The sequence below is a fragment of the Montipora capricornis genome, chromosome 3 (genome assembly GCF_036669925.1).
Source record: "Montipora capricornis isolate CH-2021 chromosome 3, ASM3666992v2, whole genome shotgun sequence".
NCBI lineage: Eukaryota > Metazoa > Cnidaria > Anthozoa > Scleractinia > Acroporidae > Montipora > Montipora capricornis.
The window spans coordinates 41,141,204-41,168,703 of record NC_090885.1 but is presented as its reverse complement, the minus strand read 5'-3'; the positions used below and the strand labels follow the sequence as shown (position 1 = coordinate 41,168,703).

Sequence of the window (27,500 nt, the reverse complement as noted above, 5' to 3'; positions counted from 1 at the left end):
GCATCATCTCTTTCCTTGCAAACAATGTGCCGATTTCATCGAAAAGTACAATAAATAAATCATGCTTGGGAGAATGCCACGTACTACCAACGCGCGAAGCGCGAGGATACGAACGAAACGGTTACTTTAATTTTCAGACGAGTCTATTTTGCGTTTTTTAATCCTATTCACCAGCGTGAAGATGCCATCAGAAAGAATCACCTTGTAACAAATGGTGGACAAAATGTTGCTGATACATGGAAAGTGGAAAGACCAAAATCATTAGATCTTACTCAAGATACCAGCTACTTTCTGGCAAAAACTATGGTATTTGTCTCATAACTTGTAACTTGATCATACTCTTCCCCTGCTGTGTTTTTTGTTGCAGTGTGTGTTGTCTTAAACCAAATCATATCTTTATTTAGCTCATTTTAAGAATAATAAACAATTAGAGTGCTCTAAAGAAACGTAAGTACATCAGAAGTGCAATTCCGTTTATCAAAATTGAGTTCCAGCTGTTCGCACGAAGCTGCCGTAAATGCTTTTTATCCAAAAAGACGCTTCATAACATTTTGTTGGTGTTATCTCACTTGCGTTCTTTTCTTCCACCGGTTCGGAGTACTTTTCTTTTTCTCGTGGGCTTTTTGAATTTAGGTGGTAAAAGCTAAGTTTAGGAAATTTAGGAAAGAAGTGTGTTATTAAAGTCTAATTATAGCTTGTTTTTGCTCATCTTTTTCTCTTGCAGCATTCAAAGCCATCCACATACGATCGAATAAATCATGTTGTCGAAGGATACAATCAAAAACTTCATCGAGATGACAGAGAACACGCCAAATCTCGAGGTCTTCAAGTAAATAGTGAAGTAAGCATATTTTAACAGTGATTCACTTTGCTTCCTCGTTTCTTAGGAAACCTGTTCATATGACAGCAAGTCCTGGAAACTCCTTTATGGGGATTTTTTATTGTGCTACGCGTGGAAAGTGCGTCTTAGTTACAAAAAAATACTTTTTCACTCAGATGTGATTTGTGTCAGCAGGCGATAGGAGTGTACGATTTCCAAGGTCCATGTCGCGGCATTTGAGAACCAAGCTTTTTAGGAGTTTTTCAAAAAAGTTTCGGCTGGATTGCAAGAGTGACCATTCTAAATCCTAATGGAGACACCTGGGCAAAACTGTTTCTCTTAAGACCAGACATAAGCGTGTAATCTTTTCTCTTTTTTCTCTACAGGAGGTTAGAGTCTCAGTTCCCTCTTTATCCTCGTCGCAGTATGGCCATCCACGGCTCACGCCGCTGGAGTTCACAGACCGGAAACACGTCAGAGTGGAAATATGCAAGAAAGACTTCCTCAGACTAGGAGGGACAAACATAGGGAATACAAACTAATGCTGTGCAGTAATTGTCCATATAGGTAGAATATGATGGAGAAAGATACCCTGGGGTGTGCGAATAAACGTACAAAACGTGGACGAACCACTCAGTGCCATGCAACAGTCGTCTGGGATCGAAAGCAGCTGTGTTTTCAAACGTACAGCAACAAATGCTGGCCGAGCGCTTCTGTTTGATTCGTGTTTGGGTCCGCCATATTTGGAATTTAAAGGAAAGGCCTTTGTCTTACCTCCGCCTAACTTATTTCTGCACCGCCAATTGCTATTATTTTTTGAATAGAATCATTATAACGGTATCATGTTGCTAATTCATTCTACATTATCTCAATATCCTTATTCAATTTTTCTCGCCATTAAATTGGCGTTCCTGTTTGAGCTTGGTCGTCTCAGATAACGTCATGTGTCGCTGGTTAAGATCTCTTCTTTGAAATTTTACTAGTATTTTTTGTCAACATATCGATTTTACATTAAGTTTCCCATTCGTTGTACTCACTAAAGCTTATACATGACTAGCCCATGTGGTATCTGGTCGCTTCGTATCTGTCGCCGCATATGTATTATAGAAATATTAAAAATTAGTGTAGTCTATTAAATTTTTAATCATGAAACTTGTATCAAGTGCATTTTACTTCACTTCCTTTGTTTTATAATCCTTGAAGCCTTTTTCTCGTTAATTATTTATTTCGCCAATAATCAAAGTTACAAAGCTTTGGACATGCGTACATACAATCTCGTTCCCAGAGTCTTCGTTCCCCTTGACCAGCGGGCCGAGCCGCTGGTCAAGGGGAACGAAGACTCTGGGAACGAGATTGGCGTACATATAGAGTTTTTTACGTGACGTCACGGCGGCCATGTTGGTTTACCAAAACAGTAGAACGGCGGCCATGTTGTGTACCCAACGAATTCTCTGGGAATTGAGCTCTATTATCATGCAAACGTTTTCCTTTGCTTTGGTGATAAAACAAAGTTACTGATCACGTGAGTGAAAACACGCTATACAAAACAGATTCTGACATCCAATTAAATTTAATTGAAATATGTAAATCAAAAAGTTTAATATATAAGGGTGTGAATCATCATCGAGCACCTTCCTAGAACTGCACCTTCAAACGGCATATTCAGGACTTTGATCAAACAGATATTGGATATATGCTGACTAATTGCAACTGAAAAATCCGGGTTTCGGGAGTAGAACCCCTGGTTGATTTTCGTCCCGAAATTGTATCGCATGGCTTTCAAACCAAATCCCAAGCAAAGCCTAGAGATGCTTGAGATCACTTAGTGTTGTGAACTGAGGGTAACGTCAACACATAATTTGCTCCCTTGTTTTAGCCACGTCACACCATTTGTCATATGATGGTGGTAAGGTGGAGATCGCGTTTTACGGAAAATAAAACGCTCCTTTCACAATTCAGGAATTACCGTACACTGGGAAAATCACTGTTTACAGAGAGTAAAACAGTTATTTCTCGTTTCACGGAAAACTGATTGCAAAATCACGCTTCACGAATTGTGAAAATTAAGATTAACGAGGAAAACTAGCTATTTCACATTTCACGGGTAAGAAAGTGCCCGATCACGAGTCATGACAGCAGTCCATAATAGCCATTACCTCCCTCTAATATATCTCAGTTTCATCGGCTCGTGATTAGTTGGCTCAATGGGGCTGCCTGATATTATATCACATGTTGAAGGCCCATCGAGAAAATGCCTCCTGATCACGAACAATCTCTTCTTTGCATTCACTACGCTTCTCAGTGTCATTTTTGTTCGAAGAAGAAGAAGAAGCATTACGTCTAATGTCAGCATCTTCACATGACAAACAAAAGAATGGAGATGGAATATATAGCATCCAATTCATAGCCATAAAATGGATAATGGACAACTAACAACTCATTCTTGATGGCTTAATGCGCAATTCGTAACCGTTTGGAAGTTAAGCCGATAGACTTTGTGAAACCGGTGCACGGTTCTATAAAGCCAAGTGAGAAATCATTTGTCATTTTAGCCCGGCTTACATTACAGAAAATGTTTGGCACGGCTCGTGTGATTTTGGGCCCACGTAACTGCTGTTGGAGACATGCGCAGTTCAACTATAATCAAGAACGTTCGCGTGATTTTGGTGGGGAATGAGCCGCCATCTTGAAACGTACGCAAAAAAAACCGCTAGCCTATATGAATTAAGGCTCAAACTTGGCCTGTTAAAGTGTTTACACCACTTGTTCTATCCGAACCGTGCCGCTTTTCTCAGCACTCGTACCATTTTCACCCGTGCTCGGACTACCTCGCCGAAGGTCCCAGCACGGGTAAAAATTTTGGTTCGGCACGGATGAAATTTGGTACGGACAGGTTGTTTACACTGCAAATTTTATCCGAGCCGAACCCTTTTTTTTTTTAAACCTGTGCCAATTTCACCCGAGCCGTGCCAAAAATTTTCTGTAGTGTAAACCGGGATTTTGTGAGTTCAACCTCGTATAGGATATGGAATTTGAAGCGAAAAGACTATATAAAAGTGTCTTCCTTTACTAAACATATACCTCGGGTTTCGAGAGGGAATGAGGGTCTGATCCCTGATTGCAGCTTTTGCACTTTCTACCGAGGTACGTTTCCACAACCAAAGTTTACCTCTGATCTATTAAACGCCAGATGCTCCCATCAGATTTCAATTTACATTATTCATAGCCTGGAAACGCGGACGTATACAAAACATGGACCCCAAGTTGATGGACCACCCGTGTAAACCCGGTCCATGGACTTTCCCTCTGGACCACCCTTCATTTTGTCAAGAAGAAGAATCTTTAGACGTAAGAGAGAAGTGATCCTCAAACTTATCTGGACCATTTAAGCAGGCGCTCATGAAAAGTAGCGAACAACTCTCACGGACCGATCTATTTTTAGACTACCTTTTACGCAAAAAACAAAGACAGTTCCAGTTCGGTGATACTATGACGTCAAGTTAGTTTCTTGTGAAAAGTCATCGGTCTCCTGTGGGAGTCAACCCAAAACTTGAAACGTGGTGACAGGAATAAAGGGCTGTTGTTCACTCCTAGTTATGGGCTACCGATTTAATTAAGGCAGTTGTCTCTTGTAGCTAGGCAAGGGACCAGTCAAAAAAAAATTGTTTAAGGTGATTCCTTACTAATAGAAGTTGTGATAAGATTTTCTTTAAACTTTTCTCGATTGTTCCCTACATTATGGTGACTCGAAATGTGCAATTGAAAAAATAGGTCACCAAGCTCGTTTGGGAGATATAACTTGCTCAAGTTACTCATTTAATCATTGCGACTTCATCTATCAAGGACAAGTTTGTTCCATCAGTTCACGCTACGTTTCGCAGGAATATGAAGCACAGCTTTGACGTAATTCTTGAAATAACAAAACAGGTGTATTGTATTGTTCAAAAGGAATAATTTAATGTTTGTTTTATGGCACAGGCACACGTCATGAAAAGGCACTGACCACAAATATTCCTAGGGTACGTGATCTCATGGAGACAATTTTGTGTCCACGAGTGATGGCTACGAATACTTTTTTCCCTGTAAAAATTTTTTTTTTTAAGCACAAAGAGGAGGGGTAAGAGAATAAAATTATGCCAAAAAAAAGATAGGTCACCAACCTCGTTTAGGAGAAAAGAGGAAGCAAACCGGGCTTGACCCCTCGACAACTCGTCTCCCCGATAGCGCGGTTCACTTTCACTCTCGGACTGAAATGACACTTTCGCATCAGCAAGGCTATCACTCTCCCTTTTTTGCGAGAGTCTACAAAGTTTTCCGTTTTGCTCTTTACTGCTGTGCTCTAAAAATGGCTATTCTTCTTTCTAGCGAACTTTCCCGCTCGAAATGTTTTTGGCCACGTTCGATATATCAATATTCAAACATGGCTACGAGTCTTTATGATTAAATTTAAACATTGTTTCGTTTAGAAATCTCCTTCGCGACATGTGACAAAGAAAACAGAACTGAGCCGTGAAATTTGACCATAAATCCTTAGCCATGAATGCGAATAAGGCCTACGCTTTTATGCGCAGAACAGGATGAAACAGCTGTCCATGGCAGCCAATTGACTGAGTGTAATAGTTGTGCGCATCCGTGATGTATTGGCCGCACCAGAGTGGTGTTATGGTGTGTCAAGTTGTCAACTACTTGTTTTTTTTTTATAACCAGAACTACAGTTCTGCCGCCATTTTTGAAATTTTAAGGTGAGTGTAGTGTCCTCTTTACTCACAAGTCAGCCACTGTGTATTTTTTAAATCGTAATTTTTATTTCTCGTGAATTTAGTCAGTAAGGGTTTTAGAGGGGCGTCAGGAGAGGGTCAGTGGTTTGCGCCAAGTGTCTGCGCCCGACCACAAGAGATTTCTCGAAAGACTGGGATGAGCCTCGTTTTTAGTTAACCGTTTGGTAATTTACTACATGGAATACTGGACACCAACCAGACCTCTTCCTATCGGTCGTGCGAGCAAAAATGGTTAGAGAACATTCAGTCATTCGCAATCCTCTTTAATCCTCAGCTTTCTATGGTTCAAGTTTCTTTTTAAAGCTGTCAAACAAATTTTACTCCTTGCAGATGTATTCGATGGTAATATCTGCTTCGTCCATTTAGGTTAACGTACCAAAACAGCGCCGCACTTATTGCAAGGCCAAGAAATGCCGGAAACACACACTACATAGAGTCACTCAGTATAAAACGGGAAAGGCCAGTCTTTACGCCCAGGGTAAGTGTGGGAAATTAGTCCCTTTTAGGAGCTGAGTTTGTGGAAGATTTTTTTGGAATATTTCGACAGGAGAAATGTAGTCCACTCATAGTTATTTTCTTGTTTTGTTCAGGGAAACGCCGCTACGATCGTAAACAGTCCGGTTACGGAGGTCAGACGAAGCCCGTTTTTCGCAAAAAGGTGAAAGGCAACGCTAATGTATAGCTTCATGTAACCCACATTTACCTTATGAATAAGGGAATCGACAAGTGTTTACGTTTACACCTGTACTTTATTATTTTTGAGAGATGGCAGGGATGGCGCAGTGATGAGAGCACTCGCCTCCCACCAATGTGGTCCGGGTTCGATTCCCGGATCCAGCGTCATATGTGGGTTGAGTTTGTTGGTTCTCTACTCTGCACCGAGAAGTTTTCTCCGGGTACTCCGGTTTCCCCTCTCCTCAAAAACCAAAATTTGATTTGATTTGCGTTAACTTGTTAATTTCAATTTACGTTGTCCCCGATTAGTGCTCTACGGCGCTAGAAGATTAGACACTTAAATAAAGTTCCTTTAAAAGGTTCCAGTGCGTTTTTCTGTGTGTGAAAGAGAGGAAAGAGAGGACAGTTCCCTTTTCCGGACTTATGAGTTTTTTTTTGTTAAATCAAAGCCTAAAGTATTGTCTAGTGTATTCTAATTAATAGTATTTTCCTAATGACTTGTCACTGATTTTCATTCTCCGATTCTTCCGCTTATTATACAACTGTTTGCGCCCGAGCAAACACAACCCCTAATAATGACAACGCAGAAGACCACAGTAACACTCGATTATAGTCACACTCTAATGGACACTCTCGTAAGCAGACAGCCCTACTTACAGACACTTTTTTCAATTCCCTATTTTACTCTCCAGTCAATCTCTGTATTCACACATTCCTGTAAGGGGACACTCTTGTAATCGGATGCTGGCACTTTTGATAATTTAAATTGGATTTTTCTTTTTTTTTCGCTCTCTCTTAAGCGGACACCCCATGTATAATAATTATTATTAACTCTTGGCAATGAAAAATTTGTCTTTGATTTGCAATTCAAACGGAACTATGACCTTTGACAGAGCAACAAAACAGTGAGGTCAGTTTTGTCAAATCTCCATTTGTCCATGGGAAAGCAAGCTATCTGTTCATTTGACATGAACTAGAGTCCAATTAAGGAGTAGAGGACGTTTTTTGTGTTTCCATAGCCTCATTATAACACAAGGGGAAGTTGGGAGAATTTGAGACAGTTATGCAAACCCGAGATGCAGTCATGCAGGGGGGGGGGGGGGAAAGCAATTTTTTGGAACCACACAATACATTAAGCCGGCAAATAATTTTTCGATACAAGCCTGTCATATGTCAGGCCAGGGACAAGGTTTGACCTGACATGTGGCAGACCACTTTATAAATTGCCCTGGGCCAGGGCCTTGTTTGTTTTTCAAAATTAAGAGAATTTCCAACTGAGATTGGAGTTTTTGGGGGAATATATACGCCATCTCCTAGAGACACTGAAGACTTGCTGAGCTGAGCTCCACATTTGAAAACCACAATTAAAATGATTAAAACAAAAGATAGCCACAGTTCCACGATGGTCGTCACACAACGTTCTCATTTGCATGTTTTCGCAAAATTGTTCTCAATGTTGCTGTGTTTTTAATTGTAAAATTGGATTTGATCCCTTAACATCCGAATAGAATTGGCTGACAACTTCCCGCGCAACATGAGCAAACAAGCAAATGAGAATGTTGCGTGACTGTGATGATCATTGTGGAATTCTGCACATTAAAATGCGATTTTAAAGTGTGGAGCTCAGCGAGTCTTCAGTGTCTCTGGCAGTTGGCATATATTTCATAAACTGCAATTTTTGGAAAAACAAAGCCAGATGCTTGCAAAAATCAACTTCCATTTTAAAGCACAAAAAAGCAAAGTCTGATTTGTTGCTTCCTTTTTTTGTCATTCTTGTTGAACAAAGTACATTTGTACAAATCCTGAAATTTTTCAGCTTTTGTTTGTGCAAACGCAATAATGTTAACTTTTCTAATTAAGTTGTTGAAGTTGCAGGGAGGAATGTAATTCGAGTCCCTGAAAACTGGTCATAAAATCCTATCAGTCCGATGAAAATACAAACAACATGCATTTGTTGAACTGTACTCTTGTTGATTCCACAGTAGTGGAAAGAAAGTGCGAATTATACATGGGTAAATATGGTACATTGTAGTGTGATGTAATTTAAGTCAAACACCTCACATGAACTTTGAAATCCAAATTGCACGAATATGGACTGGATTGTCCACATTTTCAGCAAAGCCTTGCCGCAAAATGATGTGAAATGCAAGCTTCAAATGAAAACAAATCAAATGAAACTTAGCTGTTATGCATTACAGTGATACATTAAAAGGCCACCTTTGCATTTGGCTTTCTTGAGTGAAAATAGTCTTTTAAAATCTTGCATTGTAACAGAAGACCTCATCTAGCGTGTCCAGTCAGACTGCTCGTTTGCCAGTCAAAACCTCAAAATTACTGGACAAATGTCCGATGATCGGCGCTTATTTGCAGGCTTGATACGTGCAACTGTGCTGGCACAGCAACCTGACATACTCTTAAATTCAGTTGACTCGATGAAATTTCAAAGTGCAGTTTCTGCATACACTGACAGTACAACAGGGTTTGAGCTAGGATTTGATCACTGGGGGGACAGTTTGTCCCCTTGGCTAAAATTGTGGGGGACATTTTCATTTTTAGGGAGACAGTCAATTTTTTTTTCAGTTTTCTTACGTTCAAACATAGAAACAGGCAAGCCAACAAAAGCATATTTTATTTATACCTGTGACTTGTAATAATATTAAAAGAATTAATACAACCAGAAAAGTTAAGGAAAAGGTGTCAAAACTTTTTTTCTGTTCATATTTCAACCAAGAATCAATGACTATGCTTTATCCATGTACTCCAGATGCAAAAAGGGTTTTTTTTTTTTAGATTTCAGACAAAAATAGCAGAGCATCGCCTCCTTCTCATAGCGCAACCAAGTGTAATCTCGGAACCAAGTTTTCTAGAAAGACCGTGATTTTGTTGATTTCCTTTGAGCCTCATCTGTTTCTTTCCTCATTAATACACTGTTCTTTTTTTACCTCTGATTCAATCTGGCTTCCATTTAAAGCGAAAAAGCTATCTATCGTACGAATACATTTTCACTGTGACAATTCCCAGATGTGTCACGCTTGGTTGAGCATGAGACCTACCGGTACATGTTCAGTAGAGCGTGACTGAAAAGTATTAAAATGCACGATAACAACCCCCCCCCCCCACCAGTCTGTGTTTCAGCTTGTAATTTTTGTACTGAACTGTATTTCTTCTTGTGTGCTTCCTTCTGAGCTTTCCCCCAGATTTTGAAGGGGACAAATTGTCCCCTTGGTTGTTTCTTCAAGGGACAATATCAGTGCGGGATTGGCAGTGGTGTGGCCTAGCTCAAACCCTGGTACAATATTGACACTTACCAGGTTTTGACTGGAAGCATAGCGGTGTAGCCACATAGCCAGCTAGCCCCTCCTTTCAGGATTGTACTTGGAGTGGAACGGTATATAGCAGTAACACTGTGCCTGTAGATTACTAATATTAGCTTTCTACATTTGTGCTCGTCACTTTCATGCATGCTTCACAATAGAGCAAAGCACGGTAAATCCACAGTAAGTCTCACTCCCAAGGGTGAATGGGTGAAAGATTACAGTTGAACTTGTGGAGTTTTCTAAGTTGGTTAGCTGTTTAACAATTAATGTCACTTTGTAATTTGGTGTATACTCATGGCAATGGTGGACTTCATCTAACATGTTTAATCTTTTCTAAACTGGTACAGTGTATTTCAATTTAATTGAATGTCAGACTGCACTTGAGCACTTCGATTGATCACTGGCTAGCTTCTCATCTATAAACTATTTTGCCCATCCCATAATGCAATATATTTTGAGGGGTTCTTTACTCTTAAGAATGTATCATGCTTCAGTGAACTGGATATCCATTGTTTGAATGCAAATAACCCCCCAAAATGAGCTGTATTGTGGGATTTGCGAAAACAGCAAATGCTGACTTTTATTCAAAGATTCTCATCCCTCTTTTTTATGGTTAGGCAAAAACAACAAAGAAAATTGTCCTTCGTCTGGAATGCACAGATTGCAAATACAGGAAACAAGTTGCTCTCAAAAGATGCAAGCATTTTGAGCTGGGTGGAGACAAGAAGAGAAAGGTAACATCATAGTGCTTTAGTGTATGGATGGGAGTTTAGCTGCAAACATACCGTAAACGTCCATGTATAAGCCGCATCCGTAGATAAGCCGCACCCCGAATTTAGAAGTGCAGATTTTGGAAAAAAATGTAATACAATAAAGTTTGAAGTTCCAGTAACGTTCTATTGCTATAAACCAACAAGAACAAACAATCAAGGTTTCACCATAAAGTTCAAATTCCTTTGATATTGAAACAAAACAAACGAGTGCTTAGTAGCCAAGCTTTAAATGTGGGGAGGAGTCTGGGCCAGGGCCTGGGTATCATGACCACATCTATAAAGATGTACTGGCAATAGGCGAAAAAATTCATGCAGAACAGGAGCTTGATAATGCAGTCAACAAATTTGCCGAGAAGGTGGTCAAGGACAACGAAACAGTCAGCCATTTACGGCGAATTTTGTGGTATTTTATCGCACGTGGAAGAAAGATATGCGTGGAAGTGACTGGCCAAAAACGTCACTGCAAACATCTGTTCAGAGGAATGGAGATTCCTTGTAGGTTGGTGTTTACTTGTTCGAGTAAAGCAAAAATTAATCGCTTGAAAGAACTCTTGGAGAGCAAGATTCGCCTATAAACACTCGAAGACGCAAACGGCTCCTTTAGGAGTCACCACTCATTAAAAAGTCAATAAACAACAGCAACATGCTCTCAGTTTCTATGTTTCTTTAGATCTTAAGAAGTTGTATGAATATTAATTAGGTTTTTTAAAACTCCAAACACAGATGCAGGGCTCGAAATTAACGAAAAAATCCACTCGCATTTTGCGATAAGATACGAAAATTTAGTTGCAATTTCGCAAATTTTAGTCGCAAAATCGCTGCACTGCATTGTGGGTTTAGCAAAAAAAATATGAGCCCGCAATACTTGTGTGTAAAGAAACTGCTGAAAATGGCGAATGATCGAAGGAATGGAGCTGTGCACGTACACTGTAATATCGCAGCTAAATTACTCTACAATTACGCTATCTTCAGAGAAAATTCACAGCGAGAAAACAAATAATTTTGTTTATTATTGTTATTTATTTTAGCAAAATTAGCAGCAAAGTGGCAACTGCTAACCCTTTTGTTTCAAGAGAGCGAAGGTGTCAAGAAGTCGCAAAATTGCGACTTCACCAGATATTTTAGTCGCAAAGGGAAAAATGTAGTCGCAAATGCGACTGTATTGGTCGCAATTTCGAGCCCTGAGATGTATCCATGGATAAGCCGCACCCTTGATTTATGGCTTCAATTTTGTGAAAAAAAGGTGCGGCTTATACATGGACGTTTACGGTATATGGAATCGTACCGGTACTTCCCTGGGAGACGATTCCAAATTTGGTCACTGAGGTTGTAACATTTGCAATATATATATTTGACTTTCTTTTTTTAAGGACGCTGTCTACTAATTCAAAGGTATTTTAGTGTGGATAACTGACTATATGGGAAAAGCAGATCTTAACAAATGTTATTGAAATCCAAAAGGAGATTTGGGGGTAATTCCAGTTAGAATTGTTACTAACACTTACTTGAGAAATATTACAGTCTAAGATGTAAATCAGCTAAGAAGCATTCTTATATTATTTGTTTTCTCTTTTAGGGGCAGATGATCCAGTTCTAATTGTAATAAAATTTCTTTTTTGTCCCAAATGTGTTTGTGTTATTTAATTCCCTTCAATTGATGATTTTCTTCTGCCCTGGTTATGTGAAACACGTGGGGTCTATGTTGGTCAACAGGGTAAACATAATAATGAGCAAGGGGACACTTTGCAAGGCTTATTGACCTCCGCGTGCATCTAATTATGTGCATTTCTGGACATGTAAATTATCTTAACAGGAACTTTATACATCGTCAACAAAATTAATGTGATATCAGTGTTTTATCAATGAATGGCATATTTTATTGACAGTTTATGATCATTGTTGATAGAATAGGCAATCTGACATTTACTTGTTATAAAGTAACAAATTTCACTCCCTTAAAACTGATGTTAAATACATTGTTCTCATTCTTTCATCAAGCAATATTGAAACAATCTGAAGAGGTGCTGTTTGACACAGGCTTAATCTAAAATTAATAGCCTTTAATTTGTTCTCCATTCACCTGACCCTTAAAAAAATTTCTGTTGATAAGGCAATATGCAAGTTTTGCACATCATCTGTGTCACGAGGAATTTATTTCACTTATTTTTTGCAAGTTTGTCGATTGTTTTGCTCATATGATCAGTAACCTTGTTTTTCCACGGAAACAAGAAATTGCATGACAATGCAGGATCAGTTGGGTACACAAACATGGCCGCTCTGACGTCAAGTGAAAACACACTATGGTGAGCCAACGTTCATTCCTCCTTGCTGGTACAGGCCTTTTGGATTTTTATTGCCTGTCAAAGAAAGGCAGACTTTAAAAACTCCCGCAACTTTTTTTTGCCATAGTGTTGGAATGCTTTTGTTCCAGGACCAATGGAAACAAAAGATAATTATCAAGGCATGCAAGTGGGTCCCGGAAAGAGGCCATTGCAAAATGAGGTGTTGACTTGGGCCCGGTTGTTCGAAATCCGATTAACTTAAAGCGTAAACTTTTGTTTCATGTTTTTTTGCTTATTATTTTTTGTTTATCAAGATTGACTTCCTCTAAGTGTAAAGTTTTGCGGAATATCAGCATTGAACAGCATTTGGGAGAAGAGAAATAAACTCCTTGGTTAACTTTTAATCTGGGATTAGCATTAATCAGCTTTTGAACAACTGCTCCCTGAGGTATAAAAGGGAGAAGATTATAGATTTTCTGAATCTGAAAGGTGACAGGCAACTATCCTGGATGTGAGAAAAAAAATTGCAAGGTAAAAGACTACTCTGGCAAGGGAGTCTTGAGCTTTTCACAGGGCAGCATTTTCTTGGAGCTGGGAGGAAATTAATTACCTCCAGTAACCAGGGCTCAAGAGACCATTTTGGTATTAAAAAGAAAAAAACAAACGACTGCCCAAGGTGTACAAGTACAGCTTTATCTCTTGTAGACAGCTGAGAGGACTGCAAATAGGTACATGAGTAGCTTTGGGTTCATGTTTAAGTAACTTACAGAAAACAGCTTGCATGGCTCTGGTTTATCTCCAGGGCGAGAAATCTGTTGGGATGAGAACCTTTGAAACTGCTTGTTTTATGAAGGAAGAACAATCTCTCACTGGAAAGTAAGAAAAAAACCAAAGTATTATTTGCCTTTCCTAGAAATGGCTTCATCTTTGGTCATCATCTTTGTTTTATAAATTGCTTACAATCCACAAATCCCATTTATTGGGATAAAGAACATTACATTACAGACACAATTTCTGGAAATGTAAGGCTCGAAAGATGGAAAATTTGCAATTTATTATTATCAACATTAATTTTCTTTGAAATCATGTTGAAAGATCAGAATTAATTAAAAAGTGAATCTCTCTTTCAAAAATTTCCTTTAAAGCCCAAAACATTTTCAAACATTTGATAACCTGGCCTCAGGTGACATTCATTTGTAGTTTGGAAATAGAGAATTTTCTTCTTTTGAAGAGAAGGCTTTTGTTATGCGTAAAAATTGCTAACAGCTCATTCCTGTTGAATGTTGATAAGAATAAATTATTATTACTTCAAATCATCTGAGTGATGGATTGTTAACTTCCACACCTAGAGGTAGAAAGACCCATAATCATATCCAGTGTTGTCAAAGGACACAACTATCATGGTGGAACCTTAAAATATTTCTTGCAATACCTACCAGCTTCAACCCATTCCTCCAGTTGCTGTGCCTCGTGTCGAATCCTAGTGCGATCATCCAAACTGAGATAAGGCCAGAGCAAAACAGCTGAAATACAACATGATCATGAAGTTACCTATGACTCAGTTTACCCTGTTAAGCCTGGTTTCCACAATTATGGTCATTTGGATCGCCCCAGTTGTTTCAAAAACTGTTCAGAGCCGATTATAATTATGAAAAAAGTACAAGATGATCACTAACAACCCGAGCGACTCAGACAACCTTGATCTCTTGGATAGAACTGAGTTCTACCCTGATGATCGAGGTCGTCTCAGGCGAAACGACTGTGGCAATCACAGATGATCAAATGAAAACGAGCCTTTACCATCCAAAAAGTCCAGGCCATAAACTTGCAATGGCTTGATAGAGAAGGGGGCTTATTTAATTGAGCAAATACATAACCGGTACCAAATCAATTCCCCCTAAGGAACAAGAACACAAGTGGAAAAGTTTGGACAAGCATTTGAAGTTGGAGGTCATGTAGATCAGAAACAAATCCAAACTTCCAACCAGTGAATAAACCATTCCATGTCAGTCAACATGAAGTGTTTATAGTCGGGATTGATTGCTGAGTAATGTTGTCATATTACTAATTTGGTTGTAAAGAATAAGGGAGGGGGGGGGGGGGGGGAGAAAGGAGTGCTTAATACCTTTTTTTCTCTGCAAAAAGGGGGAGCTTAATAATTAGAGGATTTTCAGTAATAAGAAGCAAGTAGATTTTGATGAGCAACCCCTGCTTTTCTTCCCACCTTCCACATCACCTGTCTCTAGGAATACAGATCAAAACATCAGTAAGTATCAGCCAGTTTCAACAATTTTGCATAAGCATTGTTTCTATTTGGGACTTCCAATGGTCCAACCCTCATGCATACCTTATTAATGGAAATAGTAGGGTCTTATGTGCATAACACAAGTGAAGAAATCACTTCATGCAGAACATGATGTCACTTTGAATTAGTTTCCTAATACTACCAGAGCATATAGATTCTTGGAAAATGATAAGGTTAATCACTTAGAGCGGTTTTCAATTGAGTGTCGAAAGTAATTAGCGAATTGCTTTGGTTTATAATTACTTCACTCAGTGATTGGTTCAAAGTTCTCGCGCCAATTTTTCAACCAATCAGAAGTGAAACCAAAACCAATCATGGCTGGCGCGTGCACATTTTCCCGCGCTTGGTGTCGGCTACTTGTAATTACTTCGAGTTTTGATTGGTTTACTGGGTTGTCTCCGTCCTTTTTGATTGGCCAAAGTAATTGCTTTGGTTTTGGTTTTACGACACTCATTTGAAAACCGCTCTACTGAAAAATTATGTGCCATTTATCACTCCCTGTCCCATAAACCCCTTCACCCCTAAACCGGCCATACTTTCCGGTAGTAGTTTACTCTGTCTAACGCAAGATGATTTTACTCGTCAATGGGGAACCCCCAGGAGTCAATGGGTTAAACATAGCAAGAGATTTGTTGGCTAAGAAATTAAATGCAAAATTGATTGTGATGGACTCATAGTTGGATAAATCTAAAAAAAATACTGAGTAAATCACAATCCATTGGTTAACTCAATACAGTAATTGGCTTTTACTTCACTTGTCAGCGGGATAGTCACTTATTTCCACCCTTAAAACTACCATGGCTAAAAGGATACAACATAAGCAGCGCTCCAAGCTGCGACCGTTTTGGTCGCCATGGCGAGTAGAAAAAAAGATTGGCGACCAAAACTGTCGGGAAGGTCGCCAGTTTGGCGACCTATTTCCTGGCCATTTGATTATTTTAATTTACATCCAGACATACTAAGAAGTCTTGCGACCACAAAACTGCTTAGTGTCTTTTTCTTTCATAATTTCTGGCTCTTTAAAGTCTTGAAAAACATGTCATTCCTCGACTATTCGTTCGGAATCGTGAAATCGAGCAGCGGCCATTTTGATGCAAAGGAAGAGGGGAAACAGGGACTGGCCGACTACAAACATTACTCACCGCCTGTTGAGTGGGCATGACTTTTCGACGTGTTACCAGTCTTGGACTGGGTAAAAACTGGCCGTAAATGAGACAGAATAACTCTGGTTTGAATTAGGTCGGTATAAATGCTAAGTGAGCGGCAAAGTTTAGTCCATTCCTTTCCATCACACAAAAACTCAGTGAGTGTTTTGTTGGGTCTTTCTGCAGGCGGTACCGGAAAGCACTGTGTTTTGGTCACTTGGGATTAGTCTTTATTTGGAATTCTTTTGCTTTTTGTCTTTGGTTCTTTTGTTGTACCTCAGTAAACTCCGGTACCGACAGAAGCTGCCGTTTTGTTTGTGGTGTTTTGTTGCTCGGAATAAAGAAATTCAATATAAATTTTGCCAGCACGCGCGGCGTTCTGCACGCCTTTGGCAATTTTTTTTTCCGCGGAACTGTCAACGTTTCACTTGCGTTTGCCGTTCGGTTGACACAGGCAGCCATGAAGTTTCCGCAAGAACAGGTAAGCATATGATTTACTATCTGCATGGAGAATAGGCAATCTCACAAACAGTAGGGGCGATTCAAGGTTGAAACACTGAGCAATAAGAATATTCTGTTCCCACAGATCGGTAGTTTTTTGAGTCACACATTCATGTTTAATGTTTAATTACCGGTATGCGTAATTGTCTGGCACATAACCTAGCACATAAACGGAGTTAACAGAGGCATCGATCTAACAACGGAATATTTTGAAATGCGTCGGAAGACTCTAAAATGGATTTCTCTATACTTCAAAAGCCTGTTTGGTTAATTTGGAGCCTCCCTAAAAATATTTATTGTTCCGATATATCAGGGGAACTTTGGAAGTCTCGAAAGTTTAAGTGAGGGGCGTTTGGCTCATCACAAAATTTCAGCTATCTTGATGGCTCTTGTCCAAGCTTCGAGGACACGGAAAATTTTAGGGGACATTTTTTCTTTATATATTTAAGCTATACAAAGTGGGAAGCGACAATGCTCACAAGACCATGTCTGTTGGATTTAATATTTCCATTTTTTAAGAGCAATGAAGTTTTTCATCACACCATTTAGCCCAGGAGCATTGCCTTGTTAAATAGTGTTTGAACCATTTTCGGCAGTTGTAGCATGTATTAACATTGGTGACGTTTGTTTTTATTGCAACGAATGACTGTCATCAATGCATACCGAATGCAACAACGTATGAAATTATAAAGTTTTTCTCCAAAGAAACATTGTTTAAAATGATGTCTTGAGTGACGATCTCATCCTTGCATTGGAAATCATGCTATTCTTTTTCAGTGATGTCATGTGCTTGATAAAACGTTACCCTCTTTAATGCAGGTCAACCACAGCTTTGGTCTTTGACTCTCTCTGGTCGACTCTTTATCTCTTATTGATTTCCTTATCTTTTGCATGTTTTCCTTCCTTCTTTTGCTCAATGTCTTTTTTTTCTTTTATGTTTAAGGCGAATGGCTGGCCTCCCAGTAGGGTGAATGCAATGGCCACCAGACATAACGACTAATCCGTTAACGACAACGGTTCTTTGTTCTTTTTTTTTTTTCAAAACGGCCAGCGGTTTCCCTTTCATTTAATATGGCACGATGTGCATCAGAAAAATGAAAAACGTTAATTTTTTTTTTGTTTTTGATGGCGACCAAAATCATATCCCTGGCGACCTTTTTAGAAGTGAGGGTCGCCAAAAGGCGACTTTCAAAAATTCTTAGCTTGGAGCACTGATAAGTAATCTCACATTCTTCCTGGAATGATTAGTCCATAGTTAAACATTCAGAAAAGTAACGGTTTGTTTTCCAGTAGTCAAGAGCTGAACTGTACCTGTGTTAACAGGTCCAAATTCTGTAAACCAAATACCAGCTGGCTCAGACACCTTACAGCGATCAGGAAGACCTTGAATGAATCTGTGCTCAAATTGGTCCTTTTTACCAAGAAGGATGTCATACATTCGTAGTTCGTACACACCTGAAAACAGTGAAAAAGGTTGTAAATTAAGGATTCTGAAGGGATCATTATGTTGGTGATAATTCTGTTTTGGCAATGACATTTTAACATTTCCAAGCATAAATGACCCAATCAAAATTAAAATTAATAATTTTAGTAACCTTCAAGATCAAAGAAATTAGGTTTCAAAAATCTTGTTGAAAACAAGCAGCCCCTCTTATGGTCAGTCTGTGTCTGTATTAAAACAATATATACCCTCAAAAAACGTCACAAACCCCCACATCACCACTGGAGGTACCATTTGCCACCCCTTATCAAGATGAAATCTACACAAAGCCTGCTTTAAATATTTGTAAACCAAAAAAGTTAGAAGTCTTGACAGGAATTGATTAAGGAGTTCATGTGGAGTGTATCCCTCTTCTTGGGGTGTATCACTCACCTCCTGTTGACATAGGGGGTTTCACATCAAACCATGGGACAGCATTCATTACCACATTGTCCTGACGCAAAGACAAAAATCATTCTCAGTATTACATTTGTAAATATTAACAAAATTATATTTTACTAAGCCACTTTATATTATCATATATTAAAATTAATGGCTTAATTTGGCAAACTGAGTGAGAACTTGGAGAATTTTAGGAGGGTATAGGCTATACTGCCAATTTTGTCATCCTCTTCCTAGACGCCCATTTGGCTTGCTTGAGGATACCTAAACTTCAAGCCAGAATTCGAGCTAGGATCCGCACCAGGATTCCAGCCGGGATTCAAGCTAAGATGAGCTTTCTCCGCTATTTATTCTCCAATCTCTCGGTTAGGTTAGGTCTTGAATCGGTTAGATTAGGTCTATTTGCGTTGGTTCTAGTCTAGTTAGGTCTAGGGTTTAGGGTTAGGGTTGGGTTAGGTCTATTTGTGTTGGTTCTAGTCTAGTTAGGTCTAGTTAGGGTTAGGGTAGGTCTCGGTTAGGTTAGGTTAGGTCTTGGTTAGGTCTTGAATCCTGGCTCGGATCCTAGCTCGGATCCTGGCTCGGATCCTGGCTTTATTCTTAGTTTATCTCGGCTTGCTTTACCGACCTTTCTGCTGTACTGGTATCAATATGAAGTTATTCATCCTTTTGATAAGGAGTCCAGTTCAGGGCTAAGCAATTAGCCAATTGGCCTTTACCTGGGCTGATCCAAGTGACAAATTACGAAAACCTCCAGTCTGTGCATTGTTTGTATGGCTGTGATGAACATTATTATTACTGGTAAGTAAACCCATTGACCCCTGGGAGTGAGAGTTAACAGATTTACTCGTTAACCGGGGGCATCCAATGGTGCCTGAGGAGTGAATGGGTTAACTTCAATTGGGATAATGTCAAACGCTCTTCGTGTTATGCAATAATCAACATATTGCCTGACTGCGCGTAGTCAATACCCATGCTAATGAGTTAACCGTCATTTGTTATACGCATGCCCAGCAGGTGACCAGCCTCTTTAATTTGTAATCTTTGTTCAGCCAATTTTAAACTCAAATTCAAGTTCAGGTCTATTTAATTTACCATTACCATTACCATTACTATGTAATGTTTGGCTCCCCCATCCAACCGAATAAATTTTAACTCGATTACTACATGTAGGTTCATGGTCCAGCCTTTGTGCTACAGGAGTTGTAAACACACAGAGAAACTTTATTTATTTATTTTTCCTGGACTTCATAACGAAAGATTTCTTAATTTACATTTTGACTTTCATTGTACTTTTACTTTTCTTAGTCTGTTAATTAATCTGCATCGAATTTGTTTTGTATCATGAATCAATAAATTATTATTGTTACTGCTACGGTAATTTTTACTTTTCAACTTGTGCAAGAATTGACAAAGTCTTCATAACAACTTTTTGAAAAGTGTGAATCATGCATGTGGTAATAATCACAGAGAATTACTGAAGGACTGGTTCTGTAAACTGTATGATAATTATTGTAAAGGATACCTGCTTCACCAACATATTTAGCATTTTCTTGACATAATCATTGATCCAAGTTTGATCTTGAGACATGGCTTGTTTTGCTTCTGTTCTCTGTGCAAAGCTGTCTGCAAATGAAAAATGTCAATCAACTTTCTATTTCAATTATTACTAATCAGAGCAGACAAAATAAGTTGTAGAAAAGGCATTTACTGCAGGCCTTCATGACTTATTGACAAAGCTGCATCCACAGTACTTACTAAAACAGACAGGTCTAAAGCACAGGTCAGTCATTCCACAGGTCAAGACTGGAACTTCCTGCTCTACTGATGAACAAATAAAGAAAAAAGTTTTCCCTAGACCTGAAACAACATTTTTGTGTTGTGATTACGGCTAAGAGACACTTTTGGTGCTGTTTATTCATCTGTAGCACAGTGACATGTACTGACCTGTGACCTGTGTTATAGACCGGCCGTACCAGAACCTAAACGTTCGATCAGGCCAAGCATGTTTTAAAATCATTACATTGTAAATAATAAACATGAAATTCAAAATACCATACTCCCAAATGTGCACAGCTTCATTAATTCCTCCAATATCAGTTGTCCAACAGCCATTCAGTTTTGAATATTTGCTTTCTGTCTTGAGGTGTACATATTCATTTGTTAACTTCAGGAAATCAGCTGCTTATAAAGATATAAATGTTGTCATGGTACAGAAAGACAAGACTGATGTAAAAAGACTTGAAAGTCTAACCATTTGCGGATGTAATTACAAAGGCTGCACTTTCTCCTCAGTTATTTTTATTTAAAAGACCCTGAATGTTGGTCCGGCTGGAGTCGAACTCACGACCTCCCACATGGCAGCCCGATGCTCAACCAACTGAGCCACCAGTGTGCAGTGGATTCATGATGCAAACTAACAAGCATTGGCAGGACGTGGAGTATTTGGACTTTATGGAGCAATAACAATTTATGGGGTGGGTAAAATTGAGGACTTTGCAGTGTGAGAGAGTATTTTATGGGTTGTCCCTTGCTCAAACATAGAAAAATACCACAGGCCTCGGTTGTTTAAAAGGTGGATAACGCTATCCACTAGATAAATCACTATCCAGCGGATAAACACTAGCAAAAGCAATAATTATCCTCTGGATAGTGATTAAATATCCAGTGGATAGCACTGTCCACCCTTCGAACAACTGGGACCAGACATTTAGTAGATAAGAACGTTGTTCCCCCCTACCCACCCACCTCACACCTTCCCTGGCCTAAATAAACTGAATATGGCTTCTTTTAATGTAAGCTGATGTTTCTTGTGCTCCCACTCCACCTCCAGCCTTTCCAAGGTCAAAATTATTCACACTGCTCCCCCAGGTTGTTGTTGGCTTTCCTTCTACTAAATCCTCATAACCCACCACCCCAGAAAATACGTTTGGGGGGGACAGTGAGGATGGGATAAATGCAAACCACACCCTTATCCTCCAGCTAGCAGCTTCTCAGTGGGAGGAGGGGGAAGATCCTACCCTTCATAACCTCAATGTTTACATTTATCTACCTTCAGATGCGAAATGATTGTGATACATGATATTTTACCCTTACCAAACGCCTTGGGTTTAACATAGTACGTGCGCATCTCGTAGATTTTAGAGCCACTCTTTGGTACTTTGGAAGACTCACATAACCTGGTCGATGTCGAGAATCTACTGTGAAGCCACGATCCTGCAACTAAGCTTCGGAAATCCAGTGACCTTCTTCCTCTTAATACGATGGCAACGGCCATGGTTAATTAGCTAAAAAGACTACGTTAAAAAACGGCAAGACGAGAAAGGTAAGGTGGAGCGTGGGTGGTAGCGCGGGCTCTATGTTGATCACAGTGGAAGCTTGGGAACGAGAGAGGAGTACCTTTCGGCGCCGGTCCCAAAGCGATTTACTATTTCTTGTCCAAAAATGGATTTAGTTTCGGGCCCAGATCGACAAAGAACGATAGAAAGTGAACTAGAGATGGTTAAGAAATCGCTTAGTGAAAAAATAGAAGGATGTGAGATCCTGTCCTGTCACCCTGTAGCTGTGAATGTTCGAATCACGTAAGACTTAAATTGATGATTTTGAATTTTCTCATTTCTGATTTTTCAGAATTCTTTCTCTAAGCTTAGGATTATAATATTGTCACTCCTCTTAGTTCTTGCGTGCATTTTCATGTAGGAGGACGAAATTCAAAAGTGTTGTTGCGGTGCTCCAGTTTCCGGAGAAATATCCTACAAGTGCAGTTATTGTGGAAATAAAAAGTAAAACATTGTCTCCGAGGCTGTTAATAAAACTGACAGAGCTTTGCGATCAGGAAGCTAAAAAACTACTAGGAAGACAACAGGTAAGTCAAATTTCGTTTTTGGGACAATATTATCAACAATATTTGGAAGGGGTGCTCCCGGAGGATCATGGTATCTTGTGTTAGACAGCGGCGGGTTCAATTTGCAGGTCGCGGGTTGCAGGTCATTGTTTCACGAAAACTTTAAGTATCCTAAACATTCATAAAAGCTAACTTTAGGCCTAAAAACTTTTGTTTAGGCCCAAGGTTAGCTTTTATGAATGTTTAGGATACTTTCTGTATTGGTGAAACAATGACCTGCAACCCGCGACCTGCGACCTGCGACCTGCAACCTGCGACCTGCGACCTGCAGATTAGACCCACCGGTTAGACAGAGTAAATCTATGATGTCTCACTCCTAGGGGTCAGTGGGTTGATGCCACCACTTGGCAAGCGGACTGGATGGCCTCTCTCATTCTACAGGACTGAGTCAGAGTGCATGAATTTTCAATCAAATTTTTAAGTAGGGTCCACTGCCAAGAGTTGGCTCTAATACCCCCAAGAACTTCTACCAAAAAAATTATCATCCCTGCCCATAACTCTTACATGCATTGCAGGTAAAATTATGGCTAATTGGACAAACTAATAAATGTGTCATCCTGAAGACACATTTATCAGGGCTCGAAGTTGCGACCGATACAGTCGCATTTGCGACTACATTTTTCCCTTTGCGACTAAAATATCTGGTGAAGTCGCAATTTTGGGACTTCTTGACACCTTCGCTCTTTTGAAACAAAAGGGTTAGCAGTTGCCACTTTGCTGCTAATTTTGCTAAAATAAATAAATAAATGACAAAATTATTTGTTTTCTCGCTGTGAATTTTCTCTGAAGATAGCGTAATTGTAGAGTAATTTAGCTGCGATATCCCAGTGTACGTGCACAGCTCCATTCCTTCGATCATTCGCCATTTTCAGCAGTTTCTTTACACACAAGTATTGCGGGCTCATATTTTTTTGCTAAACCGCTGACAACACAATGCAGTGCAGCGATTTTGCGACTAAAATTTGCGAAATTGCAACTAAATTTTCGTATCTTATCGCAAAATGCGAGTGGTTTTTTTCGTTAATTTCGAGCCCTGTTTAATTAGGCAGCATCTTCAATGTCACACTCTTGCATACAGTTACTCTCTTTTTTCTCTAGATCTATTAAAATCTGGAACTTACCCCGGGGGGGGGGGGGGGGTGGTACTCGATGTATCCCTGGTTGGGGAGGTGCAGCGCGGCCCCTCATACCCTGACCCTGTTTAAGACAAATATCGCTGATTTTCGTACCCATTTTAAGACAGAATTCCGATTTTTGATATCCTGTTTAAGACATTTAACCCAGTTTAAGACAAAAATAGATAAATCGATACCCTGATTAAGACAAAAAATGATAAATTCGATACCCTGTTCAAGACAAAAATCCCGAAAAACATACCCTGGCTAGCCACACGTCCCCATTAAGCCCTTATATGACGCTCAAAATGTCAGCTTTTAGAATCTCTGTATGGTGGTCAATTTACATTACCAACTCCGTTGATAAAACCAAATTTTTGTATACTTCTTCCCCACGGACGCAGCACCACAGTTTCTTTAGAAACTGCCCCCTTCATTCAACGTTAACAATGCCTAGCAGTGTTCAAACTGCCATAATTAGTCTTTTCAGCATTAATTCACACAAATTTGATGCCTTCAGAGGATCACTCCCTTTGCTCCATACCGGGTGCCAGAGGTTATTTTTTTCATTTAGAAGAGGCAAATTCTGTGGCAAAGCCACAGCCACAAGGTGTGAAGTGCTGAGAGGAGAAAAGTAGTTCAGTTTTGGTTTTTCAGAGATATTTAATTTTCAAGGGGCCAATGGAGCCAGGGTATTCTTTCCATCATTTTGAACACATGAAACAATTCCTTCCCAGGTTACTTCATGCTCTAATTAGACATCAGGTTGAGGTTTTTTTGGTTCAGCCCAAATTCTCAATGACAAGAAACTCTGCAAATACTCCCTTTTTTACATACATATTTTATTTTTGTAGGCCGTATCTGATTGAGATTGTATTTATCGTGGAAAACCTTGTGATTTCGAATTGTGAGACCGTGAGATGAGTCCAGAAATCGTGGTCTGGATGATGCCACTCAACTACATTGCAACATTTGGTAAACAGGACTCTAATATTTACTTTCATTTACATTTTGTTGTAATTTTTGTTTTCCTTAGGTCATTCCAGTTTTGTCATTTGTTCGGCGATTTCTTGACGAGAATCCATTAATTGCATGTTCTGAGGAGCTGCAATATATCAAGTCAAGATTGCTAACAGAAGTAGATCAACTCAAAGTAAAACAAAAAGCAGGAATTCTAAATATATGTGCAAATCAAGACAAGTAAGTGTCATCCCTTACAAATTGCTGCTTCTCAGAATTCACTTTTTTTTCAATCAGGCATGAAAATGGACACCAAAGGCTTGCACAAACACTTACAGCAGTTACATTATTAGTGAACAATGGTTGAAGACTGATCCCTGCTAAAAGATAGAACTGTTTCACTCAATGTCATGTTTGCTTGATCACTGAGCTGAAGGGTATTGAAATCTGGGGTAGTGTCGAAAACAAAGACCTCGAAAATGAAGAACCACTTGAAAAAACGTACAATTAAGGTTAATTCAAATGTTATTTTTGAAAAGTTAGTCCAACTGTAAGCAGATCTTAGGGGCCGATTACATGAGCTGGGATGGCCCGGTTAGCTGGGCTGACTCATTTAGCCGAGATCCCGGCACGTCTGAGAAAAAACACCAAAAATCAAGTTTCAGATTACATGGAAAAATTCCAGCCCGGTTAACCGGGTAACCGTCGTTACGATGCCGGGATCCCGGCTAACCGGGCTGAGATTTTTTCATGTCATTGTGTTCACCGGGACAGCCCGGTTAGCCGGGCCAGCGATTTCTAACCACATTACTCCACTTTAGAGCCAAATGGCCCACAGAATAGTTGTTTTTTTATGTTTAAATACAAGATGTATAAGATAGCAAACCTTTAAAATATATTATTGTAGAAGGATGAATTTTAATAGCAATTTAGCGAGACAAACTTCCCTCCACTTCTTCTTGTTGTTATTATCTTTTTCACATGACATATTCTAGATTCGGTCAGTATAAAGGGAGGACTGCGGACTGCGGCCTAGGTATGAAACAAGGACTGAGTTTTCAAAAACGGAGTACAGAGCAAAACTAGGTTTGTACTGGCCCAGATACAGATTTTAAAAAAGCCCTTGAGCACTCTAATATTCCGTGTGAAAATGTGCTCAGTTAAAACATCGACTGGGCTAGAGAAAGTAGGATTAGAGATTTATCACAAAATTGTACTTTAATCCATGAATTTAAAAAGGAAAAGGAAAGGAAATCAGCATCTTCTCTGAGGTCCTTCACATTTCTCGATTAGTAAACATAAAGCTGGTGACCCGCAAAGGATTTCATTTAGCCTGGTATTACATGACGTGAGCCAGCCCGGGTTGGACGAAATTTAGAATGTCATGTGAAAAATGATAACAACAACAAGTAGAGAGACGTTTGTCCCACTAAATTGTTATTAAAATTCACCATTCTACAATTTAAAGAAGCCTTATGGTTTGCTATCTTCTTTATCCTTAATTTAAACATAAAAAAACGATTATTCCGTGGGCCATTTTGCTCTAAAGTGGACTAATGTGGTTAGAAATCACTGGCCCAGCTAACCGGGCTGTCCCGTTGAACGCAATTACATGAAAAAATCTCAGCCCAGTTAGCCGGGATCTACCCATTCAGCTACTACAGCTTTGTAGGCCTAATTAGGCCTAAAACGTTATTGCTCCCAATTAATTCATTGAATTAAGATTAGGATTCAGATTAAGTCTGAGATTAGGAGCAGTAACTTTTTAGGCCTGATTAGGCCTTAGAACGATATTTAATCTCAAATCCAACCTTTGTTGGTTAGTATTCATTGTATGGTGGGGTCATACATGGTATTTTGGTGCTTCGTTTTGCAGTTTCGTTGTTTCGGTGTTTCGTTGTTCAGTAATGTCCAGTTTATACCCACTTCAAATTCTTTGTTGGTACCTAGTTTGCCATCTCAATGTTAATCAATTAACGTAAACAATCAATCAATCAATCAATCAATCTGTCAGGTATTTTCTAGATGTGAAGATAGCTGTTCCTGATGACTATCACACAGCTGCAGTTCGGTGGGTGAAATTAACTCTATGGTCTTACACAGCTATTATAGAGAAATAAACATTATAGTCTTAATAAGAATCCCTCTTGCATTTTTCTGACAGGTATAATAGTCTTGGAAGGTATTTGACTCTGAATTTTGTAAAGCAGCAATAAGCTGTGAAACATGTTGATTTTGGTTTTGCCAAATTATACATCATCTCACGAAATTATAAATCATATCACCTCTTGTTTATATTAAATAAATAAATAAATAAATAACGGGGAAAACACTTTACAGTCATAGACTGAGAAACCTGTGGCCCTCACCCACATGTAAATTATAACAGGGAAATCAACTGGCGAAGACGTTTGACTTTGTAATTATGACCTCTGCATACTTTGAAGTTCTAATTTAAAATTCTAGGATTCAAAGTCACATCGCACACTGAAAAGGGCTGCTTTTCTGGTCCATATTTGAATTTAGCTGTTTGGAAATGTTGCAAATGTTATTAAAAGTTACAAGAAGAGTATTATTACTGGCACTAGAGAATGGTTTTTGTTGCTGAGCTCGAAACAATTTCATAAAAAAAAACCACCCCAAAATGATTTAAAGACAGTATAACAACGGACTAAAAATGTGCGAAAGGAAAGCATATTTGCGTATTGCTTACAGCCTTTTCAGTTCATAATTGCGGGAACCTTGAGGAATCTAATGAGAAATGGCCGCACGGAGATTCGAATTTTATCTTTGAATGCTGATATTATGTCACAAATACTCTCGTATCCCCAAGCGGCCATGTAATGTTCTTTTTATAATTTGTCTAGATACTGAAGAAATGTCCAGATTAAAACCTACTTGTTTTATTCATTTTCGAAATGGTAAAAAAGTGGTCATCAACAGCTAAAACGTGCAAGTTGTGTAAAACATCATGATAATGTCAAATTGAGTCATAAACATATTAATGTATCGGTAGTATGGATCTGAGGAGAAAAATTATATTAGT

General features: G+C 39.2%; 4 protein-coding genes across 6 annotated transcripts in view; 3 read left to right on the top strand and 1 right to left on the bottom strand.

Moving 5' to 3' along the window:
- Window positions 1-1,978, top strand: part of LOC138043152 (cilia- and flagella-associated protein 90-like) — a 6,932-nt gene extending 4,954 nt beyond the window's left edge. Inside the window, exons 3-5 of the mRNA XM_068889291.1 lie at window positions 175-306; window positions 725-841; window positions 1,207-1,978. Coding sequence (XP_068745392.1) covers window positions 175-306; window positions 725-841; window positions 1,207-1,362 — 405 coding nt within the window. The 3' untranslated portion in view covers window positions 1,363-1,978. The remainder of the gene's footprint in view (window positions 1-174; window positions 307-724; window positions 842-1,206) is intronic.
- A 3,791-nt stretch (window positions 1,979-5,769) lies between these two features.
- LOC138043165 (uncharacterized) lies at window positions 5,770-12,248 on the top strand. Its single transcript, XM_068889307.1, has 5 exons — window positions 5,770-5,829; window positions 5,965-6,076; window positions 6,189-6,256; window positions 10,208-10,324; window positions 11,940-12,248. Exons 1-5 carry the CDS (start codon window positions 5,827-5,829, stop codon window positions 11,958-11,960), a joined length of 321 nt encoding a protein of 106 aa, XP_068745408.1. The 5' UTR covers window positions 5,770-5,826; the 3' UTR covers window positions 11,961-12,248.
- On the bottom strand, window positions 12,218-21,853 carry LOC138043164 (protein NipSnap homolog). Of its 2 annotated transcripts, none has more exons than XM_068889305.1 (8): window positions 21,572-21,853; window positions 20,531-20,659; window positions 20,001-20,101; window positions 18,470-18,530; window positions 17,908-18,051; window positions 14,082-14,168; window positions 13,413-13,514; window positions 12,218-12,720 (listed from the first exon to the last, which is right to left on the bottom strand). In XM_068889305.1, the coding sequence occupies exons 1-7, from the start codon at window positions 21,750-21,752 to the stop codon at window positions 13,438-13,440; spliced, it is 780 nt and encodes a 259-aa protein (XP_068745406.1). In that variant the 5' UTR covers window positions 21,753-21,853; the 3' UTR covers window positions 12,218-12,720; window positions 13,413-13,437. The 2 variants fall into 2 exon arrangements, with proteins under 2 accessions (XP_068745406.1, XP_068745407.1); XM_068889306.1 differs by having other exon boundaries at window positions 20,531-20,656; window positions 21,572-21,850.
- LOC138043162 (uncharacterized) overlaps window positions 21,847-27,500 on the top strand; it is an 8,512-nt gene continuing 2,858 nt past the window's right edge. The window contains exons 1-4 of one of the 2 annotated variants that reach the window (XM_068889302.1): window positions 21,847-22,056; window positions 22,175-22,340; window positions 24,531-24,694; window positions 26,469-26,525. In XM_068889302.1, the coding sequence (XP_068745403.1) occupies window positions 21,920-22,056; window positions 22,175-22,340; window positions 24,531-24,694; window positions 26,469-26,525 (524 nt within the window). In that variant the 5' untranslated portion in view covers window positions 21,847-21,919. The remainder of the gene's footprint in view (window positions 22,057-22,174; window positions 22,341-24,530; window positions 24,695-26,468; window positions 26,526-27,500) is intronic. The other variant, XM_068889301.1, reaches the window with a different exon arrangement.

Coding starts and splice junctions, on each gene's coding strand:
- LOC138043165 (XM_068889307.1), top strand. Junction 6,077..6,188: donor GGCCAGTCTTTACGCCCAGG/GTAAGTGTGGGA, acceptor TGTTTTGTTCAG/GGAAACGCCGCTACGATCGT. Junction 6,257..10,207: donor AGCCCGTTTTTCGCAAAAAG/GTGAAAGGCAAC, acceptor TTTTATGGTTAG/GCAAAAACAACAAAGAAAAT.
- LOC138043164 (XM_068889305.1), bottom strand. CDS start 21,752: ATGGCCGTTGCCATCGTATTAAGAGGAAGAAGGTCACTGGATTTCCGA. Junction 20,660..21,571: donor TGTTAAACCCAAGGCGTTTG/GTAAGGGTAAAA, acceptor TATCTTTATAAG/CAGCTGATTTCCTGAAGTTA. Junction 20,102..20,530: donor TGTGCACATTTGGGAGTATG/GTATTTTGAATT, acceptor TTTCATTTGCAG/ACAGCTTTGCACAGAGAACA.